Consider the following 23775-nt stretch of genomic DNA (forward strand, 5'->3'; position numbering starts at 1 on the left):
CATTCCTAGTGTTGCTTCAACTATATTTGGGACCAGTAATCACCAGCTAAGATCAGGAGCTAATGGAGTTCCTTATTTTCTAACCATCGTTTTAAAGTTAAATTATTCAGATTTTGCCACCTCAATATTTAGCACTTTTAACATATTCTCAATCCTTAACAAATATTGAGTTGATAAAAGTAAGATAAATGTTGAGGTGGTAATATCTGAATTATTTAGTACAAAAACAATTGTTGAGATTTTAAGAACTCTAATATATCTAGAGTCATAAGGGAACTCTGGAGGATCCAGATGTAATTATTCATATCTTGATTACCATGATTCCAAGATAGTTGGGATCAGATGTGTTTCTAGAACAAAAGGACATGGCTTGATATTCTGAGAGCTTTTGCCATCGATGAAAGTTTGCCAGATTATAGCTGTACTTCTTTCTGCAGGTATGTTTCCCTTTTTTCTATATGAACTATGCCTGTCTTACTTTCTAGTTTCTGGTGCAGACAGCAGAGTCCTTTAGAAAGAAAGTATATACTGCAGAGTCCTTTAGAAAGAAAGTATATTTTTCTGTACATACCTCTATTTTTGATGTCACGTTTGAATAAGATCCGTTTAAAATTTTTATGGCATTATTACCATCTAGAGTTTTTAAAGCTGAAAAATCTCAAGTTTTATTTTTAAAATAAATTGCCTCAATATTTACAACTTTTAAAATATTTTTAAATTTACTAAATTAATAAATATAATAAAATATTGAGTTGATAACTATGATAAAGATTGAAGTGACTAAAGCCTCGTCTATTTATTTTAAAAACATCCATTAAGATTTTAGGAACTTTACTTAGACACGTATTGTTCTTTTATCATCAACTGAAAAGAGAAAAATAAAAAGAAAATAAATAAAAGAAAAAATATTTGAGGACCACCTTGTACTTTTTTAAATCTCAAATTTCATTTTAAATAAATAATAAAAATAATGTAAACAATATTTTTCACATCATTCTCATTAAAAAATAGAAAAATAAATAATAGACGAGGTGGCCATCATAGGTTGCTCACGTTTTTTTTTCTTTTTTGGCTTTAAGTTTTAATAAAAGTAGCATAATAGTATGCTTATAACTCATTACTCCTTGTGGCTTTAAGGACTTTATTTTTCTTTATCTCAATTTCAATTCATATCCTAAATAGAAGCTCACTTATGGTTAAAAACGAAAATTGTACTTTCGTCCAAAATCTGTTTATAAAATTGACGGAATCCTGCGTCAACCCAATAAGAAATTGTCACGTGCTCATATCTCATATTAAAAATAAATAAATAAAATAAAATAAAAACTAAAAATATTTAAATAATTAGAAAAATTAAAAAAAAAAAAAAAAGAAGAAGAAGAAGAAGAATGGGTGGCTTGAGCTACCTTTTGTTAGAATTTTTTTTTTTTAAAACTGTTTTGATAACCTGGTAACATTTTTTTTAGTATGGGATGTAAAGATCAACATGAATTAACGTAAGATAATAACTCTAACCAGTATGTGGTGTAAATCCGCTCATTTACAGCATCCACTACAATTTTGACACCTCAAATTATTTCACTAAATAGAATAAACACAAAACACTGAATCCAACCCAAAACCAGAACGTTAAGGGCAGCAGTAACACATCATAACGTTAAACCCAAAACCCGATCCTTCATAGCCTCTCTTCTTTCTCCTCCATAGCCTCTCTTCTCCGTTTCTTGTAATCCACAGTACCCATCTACCTCTCCTCCGTTGGAGCCAGAAAACCCAACGACGCCACCGGAATAGCAAGCCTTGCCAGCCTCTTCCTCTTCAGAACCGTATGCAGCGATGTTGTCGACAACCCAGAAGCCAAAACCGAAGGAGAAGACAACGCAGTTGGTGGCTTTGCAAGCCGAATCTAGTGAACTATGATAAGAAAAAGAAAGGGATAAAGCAAGACCTAAAGAGAAATTTCTCACACTGATGTCTGTGTTTGTAATTGTGATCAAGCCAGTGATTTTGTGTCTTTGATTAAGACAGTGGTCTTGGCATCTGGCGAAGAAGGAGGGTGCAGAGTGTAGGTAGATCCATGGTTTCGTTGAAAGGGAAAACAAGAGTTTGCTCATCCTGTGTTTTCGTTCCTATTTTATTTCATGTTTCAAGTTGATGTGTCCAATTTTTATTGGATGCTGTAAATAAGTGGGATTACAACCCAACCGGATAGTAGGGGTTCTAATTACTCAAAAAAAAAAAAAAAAAAAATCTTAAGCAATCCTACTAATTAATTAAAAAAAATTAATGCCTAAAACGACGTTGTTTTGGGCTGAGTAGGTGTTGTAGTTTTAGGACACAAAACGGTGTAGTTTTGGGGTGAGAGTAAAATGGGCATAAAAAGTTAAACTATTTGACTTTAACGTTAAAATGGTCTAAAATGAGAGCAAATCAAAGTTTAAGGGGCCTAAGTGAGAGTTTTGAAAATTCAGGGGGTGTTTGTCAAATCAGCTGAAACTTCGGAGGACTTAATGAAGTTTCCCTAAAAAGAAATGATAAAAGCATAACTTTGGCCCAATTTTTTTATGAGATTTTTTTTTTTAAAAAAAAAAATTTTAAAAAAATCTTAAGCAATCCTACGTAGTCCTTTTTTATTTTGGTATTTTTTTTTTTATAATAATAACATTTTTTTTTTAAATGACAATTTTTATGAAGAAAAATATCATTTTTTAAAAAAATATCAAATAAAAAAAAGACCACGGATGTTATTGTTTAAAAAAAAATTAACTTTTTTAAAAATAAAAAATAAAAAATAAGAAAAAAATTTGGCAAAATTGAACCTTTCTCATGCCTAAAAAAAAAACATGTAGAATTTATAATTTTTTAAAATTGAAGGAAATGCTGATCCTCTCTTTCAGACTAGCTGTTCGATCCGCCACATGAACATCGATAGTTCGATACCCTTCTTAACTCATCACTCTCATTCATTCTCCTTCTTACTCCCTCAGATCTCCGGTATTTCAAAGATTTCAGCAAACCCAAAACTTTTACTTAGATTCAAAACGTTCAAAATCTATCTTCTTCAATTCCCTTCTCCATCCGAGCTGGGATTCCCCGAGAAAATCCCGAATTCCCATATCAAATCCCCTCCTTTCCCATTTCAAACTGAATCCGAAAGCCCCAGAAGACCCATACAATGTCAAAGTTACTGCACCAAAGACCAATTCACAACCCGCTTTCAGATCCATATCCGTTATCCCCTCGCTCTTCCTCAACTTCCCAAAGACCCATTTCGATTTTCAGCCCGACCACGCTTCTAGTTCTCCTGTCTCTTCTGGTAGTCCTTGGGGTTTTCTTGCCCTGGGCGGGCATGCCCGAGTTCATCTTTTCGAGCACCAGACCTTCCCTTTCGAAGTGGCGCGACTACACGCTCGCACAAGCGGCGTCTTTTGTGGCCAAGAATGGGACTGTGATCGTTTGCGCTGTGAGCCAGCCTTACTTGCCTTTTCTTAACAACTGGTTGATTAGCATTGCCAGGCAAAAGCATCAGGATAAGGTGCTTGTGATCGCCGAGGACTATGCCACGCTCTATAAGGTGAACGAGCGGTGGCCCGGTCACGCCGTGCTCGTCCCACCGGCGCCCGATGCTCAAACTGCCCATAAGTTTGGTTCTCAGGTAAAATTTTGGTTTTAACAACTGGATTTTATTTATTTTTCCATAACATGTGCGTTTAAGATTGTATGTTAAGTGGTCGGTCAATTCAAGTCTCTGTAACCGGAACTTATCGTGCTTCTTGATTTTTGTTTGTCTGTTTTGGTACTTGGACTTTGATGCTACATTGGTAAAGACTTGCGATTGGTAGTTATGTGATAATCCACCCAATCATTGTAATTGCAATGGCTGTGCTTGAATTATAGGGTGAACACACCAATTATTAGTTCTTCTTGTTCACTTGAGGAGGATATGGGATTGAAGTTAAAAAATGATCGTTGTTATGTTTATTCTTAACTTTCTTTCTTTCTTTGTAGCTCCCTTTTTCTGTTGTGTTTTCAGCATGATTCTGATCAATAATATGAAAAGAAGATGGCTTGCCACCAAAATTTTAAGGGGATATTTTCTTTAACAATTTGTTTTTCCCTTTGATGTGCTCTAGTAGTATGGACTAAATTTTGTCATTTCGTTTAAATGTTTCCTATTTGTCCTGCCAACTTGTATAGATTTGGAAATGCTTATCCCCATGGTTTATTGAGTTAATTGCATTTCGGAAGTAATCCTTGTTGGTTTCATTGTACAGGGATTCTTCAATTTTACATCCCGAAGGCCGCGCCACTTACTGCACATTTTGGAGCTTGGATATAATGTCATGTACAATGACGTTGATATGGTCTGGTTGGCTGATCCGTTTCCTTATTTGCAAGGGCATCATGATGTGTACTTCACAGATGATATGGCGGCCGTAGGTGCACTAATTTGCTTCTTGCCTTTGCTGTGTGCCATTTATAAAATAGAGTGCTCTGTTTTAGATTAAGACCAATCCATTCCACATGAACCCAGATAGATAATGAAATTAGAATATGCTGGACATCAGTTGAAATATCTTTGTCTTTTGGATTCCAGTTGAAATTTATTTTGTTTATATCTTTTTTTTTTTTTTGCAACATCATAACAATGAACACCACCTGATTCCATTCTACGGGTGCCTGCCTTGAAAAGTTGATTTCTTGTTGCTGAGATCTTTCAGATGCCCTCTAGATACCAAGTGGATGGCTGCTTTTTCCTGTTCTTTCCCTAGCCCTTGGCTCAAAAAAGCAGAGCAGAACTGCAATAAAAAAAGAAAAGACCTTTAATTCCAAAATCTATCAAGATCCCCACCCCACCTCCCCAGGCCAAGTCATTGAAAGTCATTTGGTGGGTTTTAAGCTTAGTCAATAAGATCAAATCAATCTGGCTACGAAACTTCTTGATTGTAATCATTTCTTATTGTTCATTACTGCAGAAGCCACATGTTAACATCATCAATAATTTTTTCTTTCTGGATGACCAGGTTAAACCGCTGAACCACTCCCATGAGCTACCGCCTCCAGGGAAAAAAGGGCGCACTTACATATGTAGCTGCATGATATTCCTTCGACCTTCTAGTGGTGCAAAACTGGTTATGAAGAAGTGGATTGAGGAACTTCAAGCACAGCCATGGTCCAAAGCAAAGAAAGCGAATGATCAGCCTGCTTTCAATTGGGCATTGAACAAAACTGCTGGAGAGGTTTGTCCTCTTTGTGTTCTATTGTCACCTTTCTAGTTTGTTTCATGGCCCGGACTTCCCAAAAAAAAAAAAATAATAGTGAAACTTTCTCATTTTAATATTTCCATGAAAGTAGAATATTAAAAGGTCTCGTGAGGGTTTTCTGCTTCTGTTGAATGTATTGCCATGTATTTTTAAATAACATAATGACGAAATCTTTATATAGTGGGTTTTCTGCATGATCTGGTTGAAATATAGTGAGAATTATTGGATTTTTTACAACTTCAATTTCTGAAATGTCTATACAAGCTGTATTGTTTGGAATCTTCAGATAATGTGATGTTTGAAAGTTTTTCTGCAGGTGGATCTCTACTTGCTTCCCCAGGCAGCATTTCCAACAGGAGGATTGTACTTCAAGAACCAGACATGGGTGCAGGAAACCAAGGGAATGAATGTTATAATTCACAACAATTATATCACAGGTTTTGAGAAGAAGATAAAGCGCTTCCATGACTTTGGCCTCTGGTTGGTGGATGATCATGCCCTTGAGTCCCCTCTAGGCAGACTAAGATAAGGTGAAAACTTATATCCCCATGTAGAACCAAGCAGAATCTTGTTAGTCATTGTCTATTGCTCCAAGCCAGTGAACTCCACCTTCTTGCGCAATGACTACTCCCATGAACTCTGTGGAAGGAAACCTGGCATTAGCAGCTAACTTTTTTATGTGCTGATGGATTCTTCAAGAATGTAAAGAATTTCAATGATCCCGTCTGGGCAGAAGTTTCCTATGGCTTCTTGGTGTTTTGGCAGGAGATCCAGTCAGCATAAAGGAGATGTCAGCCAGTTACCCCAGTTTGATATATGTATGCAATATTGTCCATTATTTTCGTTTTCTTAAAAGTTTACTTTTTTCTTTTGAAATTCAATTTTAATAACAATTTATTACTCCATGTTATGGACTTCATTTTGTTGTGTAATCTTCACCAAATAAGTCATTATCTTCAAGATTTTGTGTGATGTTTTCGGTTACTTGTATAAACCACCAACATGGAGAAAATTGATAGATCCCTGCAATAATTGCTATTAAGTTTTTTTTTTTTTTTTTTTGACATGTTCACACAAAAAGGGATGAGAGATTCAAACTAGTGACTTCTGCTTCATAAGGCATCGTTCTCAACCGACTGAGCTATCCCTTAGAGATTTTCTCCTTTTGTTTTGGTGACTGGTAAATGTCATATGAATTAAAGCTCTGACCAAATTTGAATGACCTACTCGCAGTGATGGATAATTGCATCAACACAGTTTAGAAAACACACTCAAACGACAATCACCAAGGATAGAGTTTTTTCTTAGAAAAAAAAATGGGTTGAAAGAATATATTTTTATTGAGTCGATAAAATTGTGATACCTCACTTAACTTATTAAAAACACATACTTTTTTTTGGTGATAAGTGTTTAATAACGCATCTATCTAACTGGTGTAAAAATTGTTACTTTAGGTCTTGCCTTAAAATAAGGATGCAAGATTACTTAAAAATCATGATTTTGAGCACTCCAAGAAGAAGCTGTTAACAATCAAAACATGCGTCTGCCGGGAGTCGAACCCGGGTCTATTGCTTGGAAGGCAATTATCCTAACCGTTGGACTACAAACGCTGAGATGACAGAAGATTGTAGCACTTAATATTAAACGAAATAAAGAGAGTGTCGGCAAACAAGAAGACAGGTGGATAACCTTTTTTTTTTTTTTGGTGGTATTCTGTCTATAATTTCTTACCGTGTCAATTTTCAATGCTTAGTCATTCAGATTCATGTGCAATAATAATAGATCCTCTCTTTCCCCTTTAAAACAAATGAAATAATTCAAGTTTTGCCATTTGGAATTATCTTAGGTCTAATTCCCATTATTTTGGCTGGCTAGATTATTTGTAACTGAATGTTGAAAAAATTTGCAAAATTGGTCCCTAGGCTTAGCAAGAGGGGGCAGCCAAACCACCTTGGTAGTGGTTGTGCCACCCCTTTGAACCTCTTTTTTCTTTTTTTCTTTTTTTTTTTTTAATTATATTTTTAATCTTTAGTATTTTTTTATAATATATATATATATATATATATATATATATATATATATATAAGGAATATTTTTGTCTTATTTAACATTTTAAGGTCATTATTGTCTTTTTGCCCATGTGGGTAGGGGGCACCGACTATTTTTGTTAGTTGTGGAAGCATTAACTCAATCAATAATTTGAAAGAACATTGGTAATATGATGATGATTTGAGAGATGTTATGAATTCATTCATGCATTTTGTGAATGACTATTTAGTTTTATCTCTTAGAATTTTATACATTCATGTAATCTTTTAGAATTTTTATAACATTCATGTAATATATTGATGTAGCGTTTTGATTCATGTACTATTATTTTATACTCTTTAACCTCTCATTATGATTTCATGTCTATAAAAATAAAATATTGAGTAGTATGTAAAATAAGCAATAATAGAGAATAATTATACATAGTTCTTGAAAAACTAGTTTCACGTATTGTAATTTATTTATCTTATTTTATTATTTTTTTTGATTTGACAACAAGAGATAATATATATATATATATATATATATATATATATATTTTTATAACTTTTTTGAAGATAAATGTGTAATTTTACAGTAATTCCAATAGAGAAAGAAAGTGATTTATTACATAAGCACACCCAATGGATTTATTTGTCACTTTTAAAATCTTAAAAAATTATTTGTCACCGCTTGAAACTCCAGGAACCAAATTTACAATTTTTTTTTTCCTGAACAAGACAAGTAGATAATCGAAGCTATGAACGAGCACTCCCAAATCAAAATGATAGTTGATAAGCAACAAAATCTCAAATTGGGATGATTTGTCCAATAAATTAAGAAATTGTACTATATATATAGGAGATTTGGCCAATAATATTCAACAATGAGGAATTTAAACATAGATCTTTGAGCACTGATTGGGAGCACGCAGCGTGCGTGGCACGCCCAGTGCAAATTTTTTTTTAAATTTTTTTTTTTTTTTTGCACGCGGCGTGCCATGTTTTGTTTTACCCTAGATCTTTTGAAGGAGCCGTGCTATCCGGCGTCCTAGAGGCAGCCCAGCGTCGTCCAATACTGACTTGGTTGCCTCTTAAAAAAAAAAAAAAAAAAAAGGAGGAATACAAATTTTTTTGTTGTTGTTTTTTTTTTTAAAAAAAAAAAAAAATTATTTAAAAAACACGTTTATATGAGAAGAAATATTTTTGTTGTTGTTTTTCTTTTTTTTTTTTGTCATTGGTGGTTTATGTTTATGTTTTTACATTCAGTATGTTTGATGAATTTTTCATGAGAAAGAGCAAGGTTTTTGGGTTGTATTTTGAGATATTCGAGTGATATTAGCTAAATTTTTATGAGCTAATATTTGGGTTCTAATGTCTTAAAACTCGAATTTAAAACTAAAACATAAGAGAAGAAGGTTAATCTTTTAGGGATGGTATCACTATAAAGGGATTCAGTCATCCTAAATTTGGTGCTAATGCTTCAAAACGTTATCTTGGTTTTATATACTTTTACTCATACCAATTTCTTATTAGTAATTCATGGAGATCAGTGAATTTGATATATAATTTCATCAATTTTTTATTTATAATCAGTGATTCTCGATTTTAAATTTGGCTGACACTTTTCTCCTTATAACATCTTTCCTCCTCAATTAAAAAAAATAAAATAAATAAATAAATAAAAATGGCGGACTAGCCGACTCTCCGTGGCAGCAGAAAATCTCTTTTCCTTTTGAAGAAGGCGAATCTACCGAAATATGTCAGAATCAGACACCCTGAGCGGAAAGGAGCACTGTAGCCTGTAGGAGGCCCAACGAAAAAGGGTAAAACTAGTGGGGGGAAATAGCAAATACGGAAAGTTCCAAAGTCACGAGATTAACGCATGAAGGCCAGTTGTCGAAAACTCCAATTTTTTATCGCTATTTTTTGTTCTTTTACGATAAAGCAGCAGCTGCTTCTAAACTTTACACATCACACAAGGAACAAAGTTTGTTGTTTTGCAAATAATTATATATATTTTTTTTTGCGTTTCATATACTCCAGATGGTACTTATAACTGACCACAACTTTTTTTATTTTCTTCAATAAAAAAAAAAAAAAAACAGTTGTAGGGTTGATGAGTGCACCCATTTCTTTCTATTTTATTATTTTATATATCAAATAGAGATAGATAGGTCTATTTTATTATTTTATATATCAAATAGAGATAGATAGGTCTATTTTATTATTCGGATTAAATTTTACATATTTATGTTATTTAAAATTTTAAATGAAATCGTTAAATATGGGTGTAAATTGCATTATATGGGCTAATAAAATACTTATTTTGGTAATTCTCATAAGGTAGCTCAATTGATTGGAAATCTATGTTTCATGAAATAAAAATCACTAGTTTAAGTTATTCTTCCCCATTTTCTTTTGTGGGGACATATTAAAAAACATCCGAATTTTAGGGAGAGCAAATTTTGGGGCACTTTGCAGAATTTAGGGGTGTTCAAACGGTTGTAACCGTCGGTTATTGGCTATAACCGCAACCGCAACCGCAACCGACTTTGACGGTTATTAGTTTTTAATAACAACTGCCTAAGCGATTATCGGTTATTTTATAACTGGTTAGCGGTTATTCAATCCAATAACTGGTTATAACCCTTTTTTTTTTTTTTTTTTTAAATGGGCTTTTGAGCTTCTTTTTTTTTTAAGTGTTTTTGACCTTTAATTTGCTATTTTTTAGTCTTATTTTAAGGGTTTAAGGCCAACATATTCTAAAAAAAAGATGACAAAAAAACATGGCCAAATAAATTCTAGCCCAAAAAACATGGCTAAAAACCACATAGCCCAAATCCATTAATCCAAATTCAAATGAAAAAATTAAAAAGACAAATCCCAAATCAGATAGATATTACAAAATACAAACCAAATGGAAGCAAAGCAAATATAAATATAATAAATATTTAATATAAATAACCGCCTTTCGCTACCCTTAAAATCGCTAACTGCAACCGCCCTAATCGATTAGCGGTTTTTAATAACCGACTATCAAATCGGTTAGCGATTATCGATTATCAGTTTGCGGTTATAATCAGTTATCGGTTGACGGATCGGTTATAACCGACCCGCTTGAACACCCATAGCGGAATCCGTTTATAACCATGCATTTGTTGGCCGTGTTTTACTATTATAGATGTGGATAATAGATATAATATCCATTTGCTTACAGTTATGAGAAGAAAAATTCGCTCGTAATCCATGCAAACGGGTAGATAGCATATGCAAAACAATTTTTTACCGCCCTCATTGAACAACTCTACTATTAAATACAACAATAGATAAATCCTAAAGGTTTAAATTGGGATAATTTTCATTAAGCAATAAGTTTAGTGTTCCATCATATCAACTATTCATCAACACTGAAATTAGGTTATTATCCACTAATTAAATAGTTGGAATTGAGCTTAAATTACTCCATGGACAATGCGAGCATAGCTGGACTGAAGAAAATTCACATGGTATTAAATTATTTACAAGAGAGGGCGGGCATATTATTTGCGTGAAGAGCCATAAAGATTCTTTCAGACATTACTAGCAATAAATCAGGGGTGTGCGGTTGTGTCCGCAAAGTATCTTTTTTTTTTCCAACATCACAAAAAATCCATTTTTCTCCAAAGTTGACAATTAATTACCACGACCAAATACGTACACGTCATCATCATCACCATAGCCCAATCGCTCTCTGGCCTTTCACTGCTCTTACATCTCCTCTGCTTGTACTCGCAAGTCCCATACCATACCTACTGTGTGTAGAAAATACCCATTAGAGAACTTCGTCTATTAGTCTTTTTGTTGTTGTTTGTTTTACCTTTTTTCTTTTCTGATATGAATTTGATGTGTTTGGGTTAAGTTTGAAGTTTTTGAAGTAAAACCTGTAATTTTGGATGGAACTCTAAATGGGTTCCCTGGAAACCGGGCAAACGTTGAAGAGAGATAACCTTTTCCGGTCTTCATCAGCTGGTAGAACCGAGAGGCACCCATTTCCACAGAGACCCAGATCGAGGTTCTCAAAGTTTTTTTTCTTCAAGAAGCTAGATTACTTCCAATGGATTTGTACTATGGGTGTGTTCCTCTTCGTTGTGGTGTTCTGCCAGATGGTTCTGCTTGGTTCGGAGGTGGAAAAGTCTGGGGCATCACTTGAAGAAGACTTGGAAGTGAGTTATGATGATGATTTTAAGCTTTTGAAAGAGATGGGCGCGTTTGAATTTGGGGAGGATGTTAGATTTGAGCCTACTAAGCTATTGGAGAAGTTTCAGAGAGAAGCTAGAGCGGCAAATCTGTATTCTTCTGCTTTCAACAGGACACTACAACGTTTTGGGTGCAGAAAACCCCAGCTTGCATTGGTCAGTAATAATTTATTATCAGGAGTATTGCACGTTCTTAATTTCAACATATTGCATTTCCTTTGGTTTATGCATGTAAGATGTATTCACATATATATGTGCAAGTCTGTGTTGATTTATGGGTTTTGTTTGGTTGATAACTTTTGTTTGTCTGTTTTCTTTTTTGTGTGTGGGTATGTGCGTGACTATCTGTTTGGTTTCGTTTTCTACTTGAAGGTTTTTGCAGATCTGTTGGTCGATTCTCAAAAAATACTGATGGTGACAGTTGCAGCTGCATTGCAGGAGATCGGCTACGAAATTCAGGTAGTTTCCTTTGCATCATTTTTGTTGTTGTAATTTTTACATCTAAAGTTGGGCTGTGAAGAAAGTAAAAAAAATGTTTCTAGGCGTATGGCTTTCTACTTATGGGATGAAGGCGACATTATTAGGCTAGGAACTGTCATAGTGGGTACTGAGGATGCGTGGTATGACCTTTCAACCAGGTGTTACAGATGGTGCATTCGGGCTTGAAATTCAAATTTCCATCTCAGATTATCACTTAAACTTTGTTTTGGGAACGGTAACCCTCCCCCAGTTTTCCTATGTTGTATTTAGTATTCGGCAGTTCCTTGTCATCTGTCATTTGTAGGAACTAGAAGTGAATTAGACCGATCTTAGGCTTTTTCAACTTGGACGCCCAATTTTATGTGAGGGAATTTGTGTTTTTCATTTTCTATTGATGGATGCTGGGATCAGAAGGTGGATAAGCAATTTTACTTGAACTGACATGAAATGTAGGATTTGTACCCTGCTCCCTTATGTTTTTGTGAAGAAAAAAAAAGAAAAAAGAATTTGATGGAAGGAATATCTTTCCATGTCATTATTATTTGCTGTTAAATAATTTCCATCTTTATTTACAGAGTTATACATTTAGCTGGATGCAAATGACTAAAAGATGTTTCTCTCTTTCATTAGCAGACTTGTCATCATAGACTTTCTCATCTCCTGAATTACCTAAGTCATCTGTTATCTAAAAGCATTTACCTTTAGTTTTCTGATGATGGCATCAAATTTCTTATAATTTTGCAGGTTTTCTCTCTTGAAGATGGCCCTGTGCATGATGTTTGGAGAAAAATAGGAATTCCAGTCACGGTTATTCAAACATGTGATAAGACAGAGATCGTTGTAGATTGGTTAAAGTATGTGTATCATAGTAGTTTACTGACATGCCTCGAACATTTAAGATAATATTTTATGTAGGGGATTGTTTGGATTGAAGCAAAATTGAGGATCTTCTCACTCCAGCTCGCACAGTCTGTTCATTTAATAAAATTAATAACAAACTCTCTGTTTTAACTTACTAGATTCTTGACTCATTGGCAATATGTTAGAGATGTTTCAATACACTTGGCATTTCATTGGCTGTGTTGGGACAAAATCTGTGTTGACGTCATGATTTGATTTCTCTGAATTGGTGATCAATTTAGTAGTTTTTTGATCTGAAATCAAGATTCTCTTGCAAATAGAATTGATAATACATCCATTATGTTTCAGTTTTATAAGTAATACTAAGCTATAAATAAATTTATTCAGTGTGAAATATGAGTTGAGTTGTTGGTCACAGTATACGAGCATGGTTCAGTTTATTGGATCTGATAAATGTTGGATACTTATAACAAAAATGTATGTTTTTTCGCAGCTATGACAGCATACTTGTGAGCTCTTTTGAAGCTAGAGGCATCTTTTCATGGTAAGATTAGTTCTTTTATATTAAGTTTTTAGCGCAATAAACTTCCAACTTATTGTTGTCACATGAACTCTTTGCTCTCCTCTCTTCTCTAAATTGTCTTCAGTATACAAATTAGTTTGGGAAACTATTGGATCTGATGATACACTACAATGACTTCAGATTTAAAGGAACGAAGAGTGAAAGTACACTCATGTATATATATTTCTATTGGAATGGTCAATACTTACAAATAGAATTATTTGTGTCTTCTATTCATCTTGGTTTATAAGTTGGGTGGATAGTTATCTTGTTCCACCACATTGTCATGGTCTTGCCAATGAGGCTTAGGTTGTGAGCTGAGTTGGGAGAGATACTCAAAGGACCAGAGGCTATAACATAGGCCAGGATTGACCTTAGATCATGTGGCTTAATGTCTCTTGTTTGTCAGCACAATGTGCATGATGCAGGAGGCATGAGCCATGAGGTAACTTTCATTTAAGAGCCTTATTTTTGGAAAAACATTGTTCAAGATGCTGGCAGGAAGGATTAGAGAGCATATGACGATTAACAAACACAAGATTCACAACTCTTCCACAAACCAAGAAAAATCAAGTATTTGTATGGAAACTGAAGAAAACTCACCCCAAGAGTGTTTCCTATTGAAAACTGATGAAAATACAATATAACATGGGGTTCAAGCCGTCCTTGTTTAGTTTATATAGAGAAAGAGTCGTAACCCTACTAAAAATGAAATAAAAAATGATTAGTTGCGATCTCATTTGAACGAGACTTGTGATGAAGCCCTTAAAACCCTAAAAACCATCCTCGGTTGATCGAGCATTGACTGAGTCATCTACTGAGTGTCTTAGGTTTTTTGTATGGAGACTTGATGCAGCATCCTTGGTCGATCGAGCAGCTACTGAGGTTCTACCAAGCTTCCTAATTTTTTTTTCTTCATATTTCTATTGACGGCCCATTTGGACCTCGTAAATGTCGGAATTTGGAAATCTTCATGAAATATGAATTTGAAGCCTTTGAATAAGCTTCCCAACACCACCAAGATTGTCTTCATCCGATCTTGGAATCTCAAGATATGGCTGATTTGGTATGACTGGTTTGCCCGTAAACTGCCCGGCATGATCCTTCCTTGGATGGAGAGAAGTCTTCCTTGAATTCCAGTTGTCCTTGCCTCGATCTTTCGGATGCCCAATCAATCCCTTCCATCTTGTTCTCCTCAAACAAAATAACTCACCAGAAGAGAAACAACTTGCAACAAATCACAATATAATTTTGATTAGCAATTCTAAAATCCTTCACTCCAACTTGAGAAAACTCAAATCTTCACACGTTGCTTATTTATTTTCTCAAACTCACTCTCCTTAAATTTTTTCCAAGCAGTATCAATTATTTCTTGCCCTCAAAGAATCAAATTTTCCTTCAACATGACGAAACCAACATCAAAATTTTGGCTAGGGAAACTTAATAGAAAATTTTCAACCCCAAGAAAATCAACAAAATTAATTTCCTCAAGATCCAACTGAGATACGTCACTCTTTGGACTTTTATCATACACATAATAGACATCATTCTCTTCCACCATTTTTATGGCATCAACCGAAGAACTTACCGCCTCCAATAGATCCTCTTTGTCAGGATGGATGTTGTAGATCAGTAAAATGAATCCAAATCTACTGAAAAATTTCCTTGGACAAATTCATCTTTCTCCATTTGAGATCGATTTGGTAGATGGATTTGAGGTTTGCTAATAACAGTCAAGGTGGCAAGCAACTAATTCTGCCCATCAAGCCTTACCTGCTTCTGTTGAAATTGTGCCTCTTCAATGATAAATTCGTCATCCTCTTCTTCGAAATGCGGATTTAGTTGATGGCGAGTCGGCGACAACCGTTAGGACCACTCATGGCGGCAAATTGTTCAATTGGTGTTCAAATTTAGGCGCAATTTGGTCTCCAAATCGCTCAAACTGATAAAATTGCTTCTCCAAGTGTTGCAAACGTGCCATTAGTTACTCCTCACGTGTTGCCTCTTCGCGCTCATGCACTTCACCATTACTTGCAAATTTGTTTCCTCATCCACTTCCTCTTCGCGCCATGACAAGAAAGAAACCATGGGCTTTGATACTAACTAATGCAGTATGTCGTGTTTGGATCGCAAGATTTACAAACAGAAGATTTACAACTCTTCCACAAACCAAGAAAAATCAGAATTTGTAGGGGAAATTGAAGAAAACTCACTCCAAGATGTTTCTTATTAAAAACTGATGAAGATACAGCATAACATGGAGGCTAAGCCGTCCCTGTTTAGTTTATATAGAGAAAGAGTTGTAATCCTACTAAATGATTAAAAGTCACTTTTCCTATCAGCTTAAATTTTTGGGATAAACGGTGATTTAAAATAGCATCAGTATAAATGTCATAAGTTTGAACCTTGACTTTATAGTGTACTGTTCATTTCAGTAAGATATTTCTCTTGGTATGTCTCACTTGTTGAGGGAGAGTTGTCTGCACATGAGGGAGAGTGTTAAAGTATTAATTAAATGATTAAATTTACTATTTTCTATCTGTTCAAGCTTTTGAATAAGTGGTAATTTAACATGTCGCTTTAATTATCAAAAAAATTATATGGTTTTTTTTTTTTTTTTCCTTGAATATGTTGCCAGGATTCCAGTCATCAGCATTGTCCTTATCCAGTTAAATTGAATGATTTTACTTGTTACAGTTTTGAGCAGGAACCTTTCAAGTCGTTACCTCTTATATGGACCATCCATGAAAGATTGCTTGCTACTCGTTCAAGACAATATATTTCAAGTGGTCAGATTGACCTTTTAAATGATTGGAAAAGAGTTTTCAACCGTTCTACCGTTGTTGTCTTCCCAAACTATGTCTTGCCGGTAATATTTAATGGACTGTTCTTTTTTTTAGACACTGATCAACTTCCTATGTAATGATTTATTGATTTATCACATTTGGCACACATGGAAAGGGTGCTTCACTGTATCCAGTTAAAAATCTCCTGTGTAACATCCGCACATTCTTCATTTTTGAATTGCCTATATATTTCACTCTTAGGGTATATCCGATTCAGTAGATATAAGTAATGTGCAGATGGGAAATCATAATCTGATAAAATAAATGTTATATTGTGAGAACACTCTAGTTACAAATAGTATGAGAGGATGATAAATTGTTATTGTCTAATTAAATCAAGCTTTAAACTAGGTGCTGAAGCTGGCACTTATTTATAGCGGTCTGATTTCTTCTGTTCTTTCAACAGATGATTTACTCCACATTTGATGTCGGAAACTTTTTTGTTATTCCGGGTTCTCCTGCTGAAGCATTGGAAGCAGACACCGTAATTGCCTTACACAAAGATAATATGCACGTCCAGATGGGTTACGAGCCTGAAGATGCTACTATAGCAATTGTGGGAAGCCAATTTTTGTACAGGGGTTTGTGGCTGGAGCATGCCATTGTTTTACAGGCTTTATTACCAACCCTTTCAGACTTCCCATCAGATAATAATTCCAATTCTCGACTCAAAATCATCATTTTAAGTGGGGATTCAACAAGTAGCTATGGTCTGGTTGTGGAGGTACATATCTGCAGAAGTTTGGTTCTATCTATTTATTGATATATTAGTTTAAGTTTCTTATAGTTATCTGGTTGTCCCTAGGCAATTGCTCTTGAATTGAAATATCCGAGTGGCATTGTGAAGCATAAAGCTCTTGATGTGGATGCAGACAATGTCTTAAGCATGGCTGATCTTGTGATATATGGATCCTTCCTTGAAGAGCAATCTTTTCCAGACAGTTTGATGAAAGCCATGTGCTTCGGGAAACCCATCATTGCCCCAAATCTCTCCATGATAAGGAAATATGTATGCCCTTCTAAATGCTGTTCTCTTCTCTTCACACACCAATTCTGACCAACACAAACACGTGTCAAAGTAACATAGTGTAATACAACAAGAGAAGTTTCATGGGAGGGAAAATGCATTCATTATCTTCATTCAACTCTGCAAAGTCCTATCCCCAGGCATGGAAATCTTTTTTGGCTGTGGAGCTTTTTCTAGGACCTTTTCTTAAAAATGATTCCATTTTCTACCCAGACTTGAACCCTGCTCTTTTCCATCTTCTTGTTTATTGTTATGCCTTTGACTTAAAGCAGAATATCGTCTTTACTGGTGTTGTAGCTCCTCATGCATTCATCTCTTATTTCATTTTATTTTTATTTTTCTCCTTGCCACCCATCTATCAACATCCTCATTTGAGGTCTGCAACTTCATGGACATGTATTCTTTTATTTCCCCCTGGCTAGCCTTACAGTCTTATGAAATTTTATCCCCTAAATTGTAAGTATAGGGGACAAGTACTAAAAGAAGTGTTTCCATGTCCATATTTTTTGACGAAAATTAATTTTCTACCTTAAGGCTCCTTATAACTAGTTGGCTTGGAGACCCTTAAGAAAGGTCCTCTTAGATCTTAAGTTTTTTTTAGTATTAAAGTTCACCTTGAGTTGTTTATCTTAGTATCATGTGACACAGCCTATTTAGCAACATTTTGAATTTTTTACATAAAGAATCTCATATGTGGGAACTAACTAAAATGTAGGTAACGATTTCCTATCTGTTGCTTGTGCTAGAGTGACTGCTTATAAGGCATCTCAGACATCTTCCCAATCTTAATTGTTTTCTTATTTTGAATTATCAGTATGTTGCATATGTTTTTCTAATCAAACTACTAACTGCACTGGCAATAACTACTAGGTTGATGACAGGGTGAATGGCTATCTTTTCCCTAAGGACAATACTAGGGTTCTGACACAAATCTTAAGGCAAGTGTTCTCAAAAGGAAAATTATCACCACTAGCTCGCAATATCGCCTCAATAGGAAGAAGTACGGCGAAAAACCTGATGGTTTTGGAAACTGTTGAGGGATATGCTTCGCTCCTTGTAAATGCTTTGAATCTCCCATCAGATGTTGCGCTTCCTAAGGCTGCTGCAGAAATCCCCCCCAAGTTTAAGGAAAAGTGGCAATGGCATTTATTTGAAGGAGTATCAGGTTCGACGAATATGAACAGCACTTTGAGAAGTTACACATTTTTAGAAAAGTTTGAGCAGCAACGGAACTATACTCAAAGAGATAGATCTGGGGCTATAAATGCTGCTGATGAATCGTTTTTATACAGCATTTGGGAGGAAGAGAAAAACTTTCAGATGGCTAATACCAGAAGAAAAAGAGAGGAAGAAGAGGTAAACATTTCTGTGTAAGAAGATGTGGGTTGAATCTTGTGATGACCTTGACTGTTTAAAGATCTGTTATTTGGGTAAAAACTAACCTAATTTGGAATTTGATGCAGTTAAAGGATAGAACTGATCAGTCTCATGGAACCTGGGAGGAAGTTTATCGAAATGCCAAAAAGGCTGATAGATCTAAGCACGATTTGCATGAAAGGGATGACGGGGAGCTTGAAAGGACTGGTCAACCGTTGTGCATTTATGAACCTTACTTCGGGGAGGGTACCTGGCCTTTCCTTCACATCTCTTCTCTTTATCGTGGGATTGGGCTGGTGAGTTACCACCAAACTCATTCTTCACCTTTGTTTTCGTAAGGCAGACACAGTTGTAGATCATACCTCTATATATAAATATGCAATTACATTACTCTTTTTCCAAAAATTATGTCAGTCTAAGAAATGGTGTGATAGAAAAAAATTGTATATTAATTCATTCCTCTACACAATGAGGTAGAACTTGCCTGGTGAGGTAGCATATTACTCATAGAAGACTAGAACCATGTGTCATGCATGATACTTTTTTTTTTTTTTTTTTTTTTGGAAAAAATCCACATACCTCTTTCAGATTACCATTTTCAAACTACCATGCTATTGTCAATGTTTCTCTCAAACTACCAATTGTGTTGAAAATATATATATATATATATATATATTAGAAAGAAAAAAAAAAAAACATAAAGTGAAAAAAGGAAAAATTTTAAAAATAAAATTAGATTTTTTAAAATATTCTTATATATATATTTTTTAATTTCCTTTTTTTTTAATATATATATATATATATATATATATATTTTTTTTTTTTCAAATAAAAATTTAAAATTTTAAAAATTTTGGAAAAAATATAAAAACTATCCTTATAAATTGGAATTTCGTTTTTATTTTTTATTTTATTTTTTTTAGTTTTCTCTCTCTCTCTCTCTCTCTCTCTCTCTCTATATATATATATATATATATTAAAAATCCTTATAAATTGGATTTTTTTTTTTAATTTATAAAAAAATAAAATATTATTATTATTTTTTTAAAACATATCCTTATAAATTGGTTTTTATTTTTTATTTAATTTTTAGTTTTTTAAAAATATAATTTGAGAGTTTTTTTAATTTTATGAAGGGTATTTTTGTCCTTAGGGGAGACATTGACAATGGGGTGGTAGTTTGAGGGGGGTATGTGTATTTTTTTTTTTTTTTGGTGTGTTTTTAAATTTCTTTGTACCCCTAAAAGGTTGACAGAAATAATGAATTGTTATTGTGCTTGCTTTAGTTGGGTGCTTCCCGGTGTATATTGCGTGTGTACTTAGGGGTATCTTACGCATTTTATAAAATTTCTCTTTACTTAAAAAAAAAAAGAACAAGAAAGAATGAATTATTAGTAATTGAAATTAACTAATCTTCGTTTGAGTTTCTGTTGATTGTTACACTGAGTTATAAAGAGCACAGCAGTTCAGTATGCTATGCCTTTTCATGGAGATTGGTTGGTCTACAGGCTGCTCTTCATCTTATATATGCTTCTGCAGTTCTTTCTATGCAACCCTTTGTAGTACGCACATTTTCTTTCAAGATGGGTTCCTTGTGGCTGTGGTCGCTTGTTTTGGTATTCTGGTTCTTTTGTGTGTTGTGTTCCTTGGCACCTTTCTGCTATACTTGAGCGTGCCTTGATACTCATCTAATAGTTATTGTACTTGTTTCTCTTAAGTTGGAATTTGGATGAGATGAGCTATATTGCCTTCAATCTCATGTGGATACATGGACTGGGTACTTGCAGTCCAGTAAAGGCCGGAGACCTGGAGTGGAAGATGTTGATGCACCTTCTCGGCTTCCGCTTCTTAGTAGCTCTTACTATCGAGATATACTTGGTGAATATGGAGCCTTTTTTGCAATTGCAAATCGGATTGACCGCATACATAAGAATGCTTGGATAGGTTTTCAGTCTTGGAGAGCAACAGCAAGGAAGGTATGTGGTATCCAAGGTTTTGTTCCTCTGATCTGCTTTAAAAAACCTTTTTTTAAAAAAAAATTCTATTTCCTCTCTTCAAGCGAAATGATTTCAAAAAATTTAAATACCAACTAATGAGCCTGACAGATTTTTCCTTCTGATATACAAAATATGGGATTTACTAAATCGATTTACAAGAAATGTCGAATTAGACCATTTGTATTTACTTCAACACAAGAAAGAAGTGTGGGTCTCTTCCACAGGTCATTTCAAATGCCAACTACTGCCCATGTGTCCTTTTGTTTGAGTTGTTCAACACTTGATCTTTTTGGAAGTTAAAACAGCATCATCTGATGATGTTATGGGGCATGTCACAAGATGGCACTTGGCCTGCAGAATAGGCCTTGCAACCACTGAACCTATAGGCCTTGCAAAGATAGTGACGTGGGTCACTTGATGTCAATAAAACTCGCTTGTATCATGTGATTTATATTCATCTTAAAATTCCATATTGATTAAAAAAAGTATATTGGACCTAAAAATTTTTCCTTTTTCCTTTTTTTTTTTGGGAGCCTTTAAATCTTGCTCTATATATCTAATGTGGGTGCTTAAACAGGCATCTTTGTCTAGAATCGCTGAAAATGCATTATTAGACTCTATCCAAGCGCGGAGGCATGGGGATGCACTCTACTTTTGGGTGCGCTTGGATTTGGATCCACGAAATCCTTTGCAGCTGGATTTTTGGTCATTCTGTGATGCTATAAATGCTGGAAATTGCAAGTAAGACTCGTAAAAAAATCTTTGACATGATTTGTGGTATAAAATAATGGTGTACAAATCCTCTCTCTCTCTCTCTCTCTTGTTTAAATCATTTACCTGATTTTCTCCATTTTGCTGATAATTGAAGGTTCGCATTTTCTGAGGCTCTTAAGAGGATGTACGGTGTTAGGTATAATTTGGATTCATTACCTTCCATGCCTGTAGATGGCGGCACTTGGTCTGTGATGCAGAGCTGGGCTTTGCCAACTAGGTCCTTCCTAGAGTTCACCATGTTTTCTAGGTAGGAGAGATTGAACAACTTAGTTTCTCTTGCACTTTAGGCTTATTTCATGTATTGAGAAAGTAATCTACTCAGAGTTCATTCACTTTTTAACCTGTTGATATGATCCCATGTGCAGAATGTTTGTAGATGCATTGGATGGGCTTATGTATGAGGAGCACCATTCAAGTGGACGCTGTTATCTGAGTTTGTCCAAAGTAACTTGCTTACTTGATCAATTTGTTATGTTTGTCTTTGTCAAGAAATTTTATTTCAAACTGCTTTTAAGTTTGATTCATTACACACACACACACACACACAAAACAACTGCTTTTAAGTTTGATTTATTACACGCACTCAAAAATGGTCTCATCATTTCAGCAGAGGTAATATGAAGGAACCTACTGGCCGTGGAAAATTGGCCAGATGTATCCAAATTTAAGTTCGAGTTCAGTAAACTACTTGATTAAAAGAAGTTCATTCAGTTATTGAGTGCATTTTTGTTCAAATTCTCATGGGGAAGTTAGGAACAATGTGTAAATGGAATGATCCTATCAGTTTATATAGAATTTGGATGCACAAAATTTCTCTTGTATAATTTAGTTTATAACAGCTAAAGTTATAGAGTCATGAAGTGTCCTTATTCCAAGTCAACACTGTTAGAGATTCAAATATGAGTAATGTTACACACACTTCCACTTTCCCACACCCATTTTCACACTTTCTTAGGTGGTTTTTAAAATCACTATTGGGTTAAAATCTAATAAAAATTCATCCAAAATTCAATGGTGGTTTTAAAAGCCACTTAAGAAAGTGAAAATTAATGGGTGTAGAGAAGTGGGAGTGTGTAAGTTTTGAGAAGGGAAATAATTTTCTTGGGAAGAATATGGATGAAATCTCCTGTAAAATGGTATGAAAGACACCATTCTGCATGCATATGCTTTAGTAAGTATAGGGGACTTCCCTGCTCGACTTGCCCTAAAGCTAAAAGGAAAAATAAATAAATAAAATAATTATATTCTCTTTAGAATAAAAAACTGTCTGGATGGACATTCTTAAATTTTAGTTTTCCAAATTATATGGCTTGCTATTGGTCAATTTTATTGTAATTGAATGAGTGTATCTATATTTGCAGGATAAACACTGCTATTCGCGGCTTCTCGAGCTACTTGTAAATGTTTGGGCATACCACAGTGCAAGGCGGATGGTGTATGTGAACCCGGAGACGGGTGCAATGCAGGAACACCACAGATTGAAGAGCCGGAAAGGTCAAATGTGGATAAGATGGTTCTCATACACCACACTTAAGAGCATGGATGAAGATTTTGCGGAGGAGGCAGATACCGAGCACTCTACTCGGCGGTGGTTGTGGCCATCAACGGGTGAGGTCTTCTGGCAAGGTGTATATGAGCGAGAACGGAGTTTAAGGCATCGGCAAAAAGAAACTAGGAAGCAAAGAAGTAGGGAAAAGATTGGTAGAATTAGGAGGCGAACCCACCAAAAAGTAATAGGGAAGTATGTGAAGCCCCCACCAGATTCAAACACGACGATGGTTACAGAAACGATTTCTGGATCAAACTAATATCATTGGGGTTTTGGCATCATTTGAAGTAGAGTTAATTCGCAAATTCTTTTCATTTTATAGGTTTATTTTTTTAAAATTTTTTTGATTGGAAGGATGCATGAATATGTGTATTCGGTATGAGCGTCTTGTATCCTTCTGGCCATTGAGCTTCTTTAGTGGCTAAATGTATTATAGTTTTACTTTTTTGCTTTTTCTTACGTCCTTTTTTTTTGTTAAAAAGATGATACATTCTTTGAAAGACAGAAATTGGAGAGGCTTAGACATTTTTAACCACCGAGCTCGAGCACTCTTCCCTGTTTGGCTGTTTGTGTGGGGGAATGAATGGATTCTTTGCCAGCAACTTTGTATTCATGTGTACGGATGCAAGCATAAAATATATAAGGTGTGCTGTGTTTTGTTTTTTAGAAAGTGTTTTGTTTTTAATGTGTTTTTGAAACCATTACCAAACATATTCCACCCCACCCCTCCCCCCCCACCCGCCCCCCCTTTTTTTTCGTGAAAGGGTTTTCAT

General features: G+C 34.8%; 2 protein-coding genes and 1 non-coding gene across 3 annotated transcripts; 2 read left to right on the top strand and 1 right to left on the bottom strand.

Moving 5' to 3' along the window:
• Positions 1-2880: 2880 nt before the first annotated feature.
• On the top strand, positions 2881-6186 carry MGP4 (Nucleotide-diphospho-sugar transferase family protein). Its single transcript, XM_059600932.2, has 4 exons — positions 2881-3655; positions 4275-4436; positions 5025-5240; positions 5581-6186. The coding sequence occupies exons 1-4, from the start codon at positions 3176-3178 to the stop codon at positions 5791-5793; spliced, it is 1071 nt and encodes a 356-aa protein (XP_059456915.2). The 5' UTR covers positions 2881-3175; the 3' UTR covers positions 5794-6186.
• A 616-nt stretch (positions 6187-6802) lies between these two features.
• TRNAG-UCC (transfer RNA glycine (anticodon UCC)) lies at positions 6803-6874 on the bottom strand. The gene has a single exon. It is a non-coding gene; the product is annotated as a tRNA-Gly (tRNA).
• A 4050-nt stretch (positions 6875-10924) lies between these two features.
• LOC132186380 (glycosyl transferase family 1 protein) lies at positions 10925-23541 on the top strand. Its single transcript, XM_059600319.2, has 14 exons — positions 10925-11685; positions 11902-11988; positions 12754-12863; positions 13364-13414; positions 16130-16301; positions 16685-17002; positions 17084-17287; positions 18176-18661; positions 18769-18978; positions 20470-20658; positions 21257-21420; positions 21548-21700; positions 21819-21897; positions 22815-23541. Exons 1-14 carry the CDS (start codon positions 11239-11241, stop codon positions 23259-23261), a joined length of 3117 nt encoding a protein of 1038 aa, XP_059456302.2. The 5' UTR covers positions 10925-11238; the 3' UTR covers positions 23262-23541.
• Positions 23542-23775: the final 234 nt, after the last annotated feature.

The sequence above is a fragment of the Corylus avellana genome, chromosome 6 (genome assembly GCF_965113065.1).
Source record: "Corylus avellana chromosome 6, dhCorAvel1.hap1.2, whole genome shotgun sequence".
Lineage (NCBI taxonomy): Eukaryota > Viridiplantae > Streptophyta > Magnoliopsida > Fagales > Betulaceae > Corylus > Corylus avellana.

Bases quoted from the DNA above. Each gene is read 5' to 3' on its own strand.
- MGP4 (XM_059600932.2), top strand. From the start codon at position 3,176: ATGTCAAAGTTACTGCACCAAAGACCAATTCACAACCCGCTTTCAGAT. The intron at 4,437-5,024 runs GTAGGTGCACTA...CTGGATGACCAG, and splicing joins TCACAGATGATATGGCGGCC to GTTAAACCGCTGAACCACTC. The intron at 5,241-5,580 runs GTTTGTCCTCTT...GTTTTTCTGCAG, and splicing joins TGAACAAAACTGCTGGAGAG to GTGGATCTCTACTTGCTTCC.
- LOC132186380 (XM_059600319.2), top strand. From the start codon at position 11,239: ATGGGTTCCCTGGAAACCGGGCAAACGTTGAAGAGAGATAACCTTTTC. The intron at 12,864-13,363 runs GTATGTGTATCA...GTTTTTTCGCAG, and splicing joins ATCGTTGTAGATTGGTTAAA to CTATGACAGCATACTTGTGA. The intron at 21,898-22,814 runs GTAACTTGCTTA...CTATATTTGCAG, and splicing joins GTTATCTGAGTTTGTCCAAA to GATAAACACTGCTATTCGCG.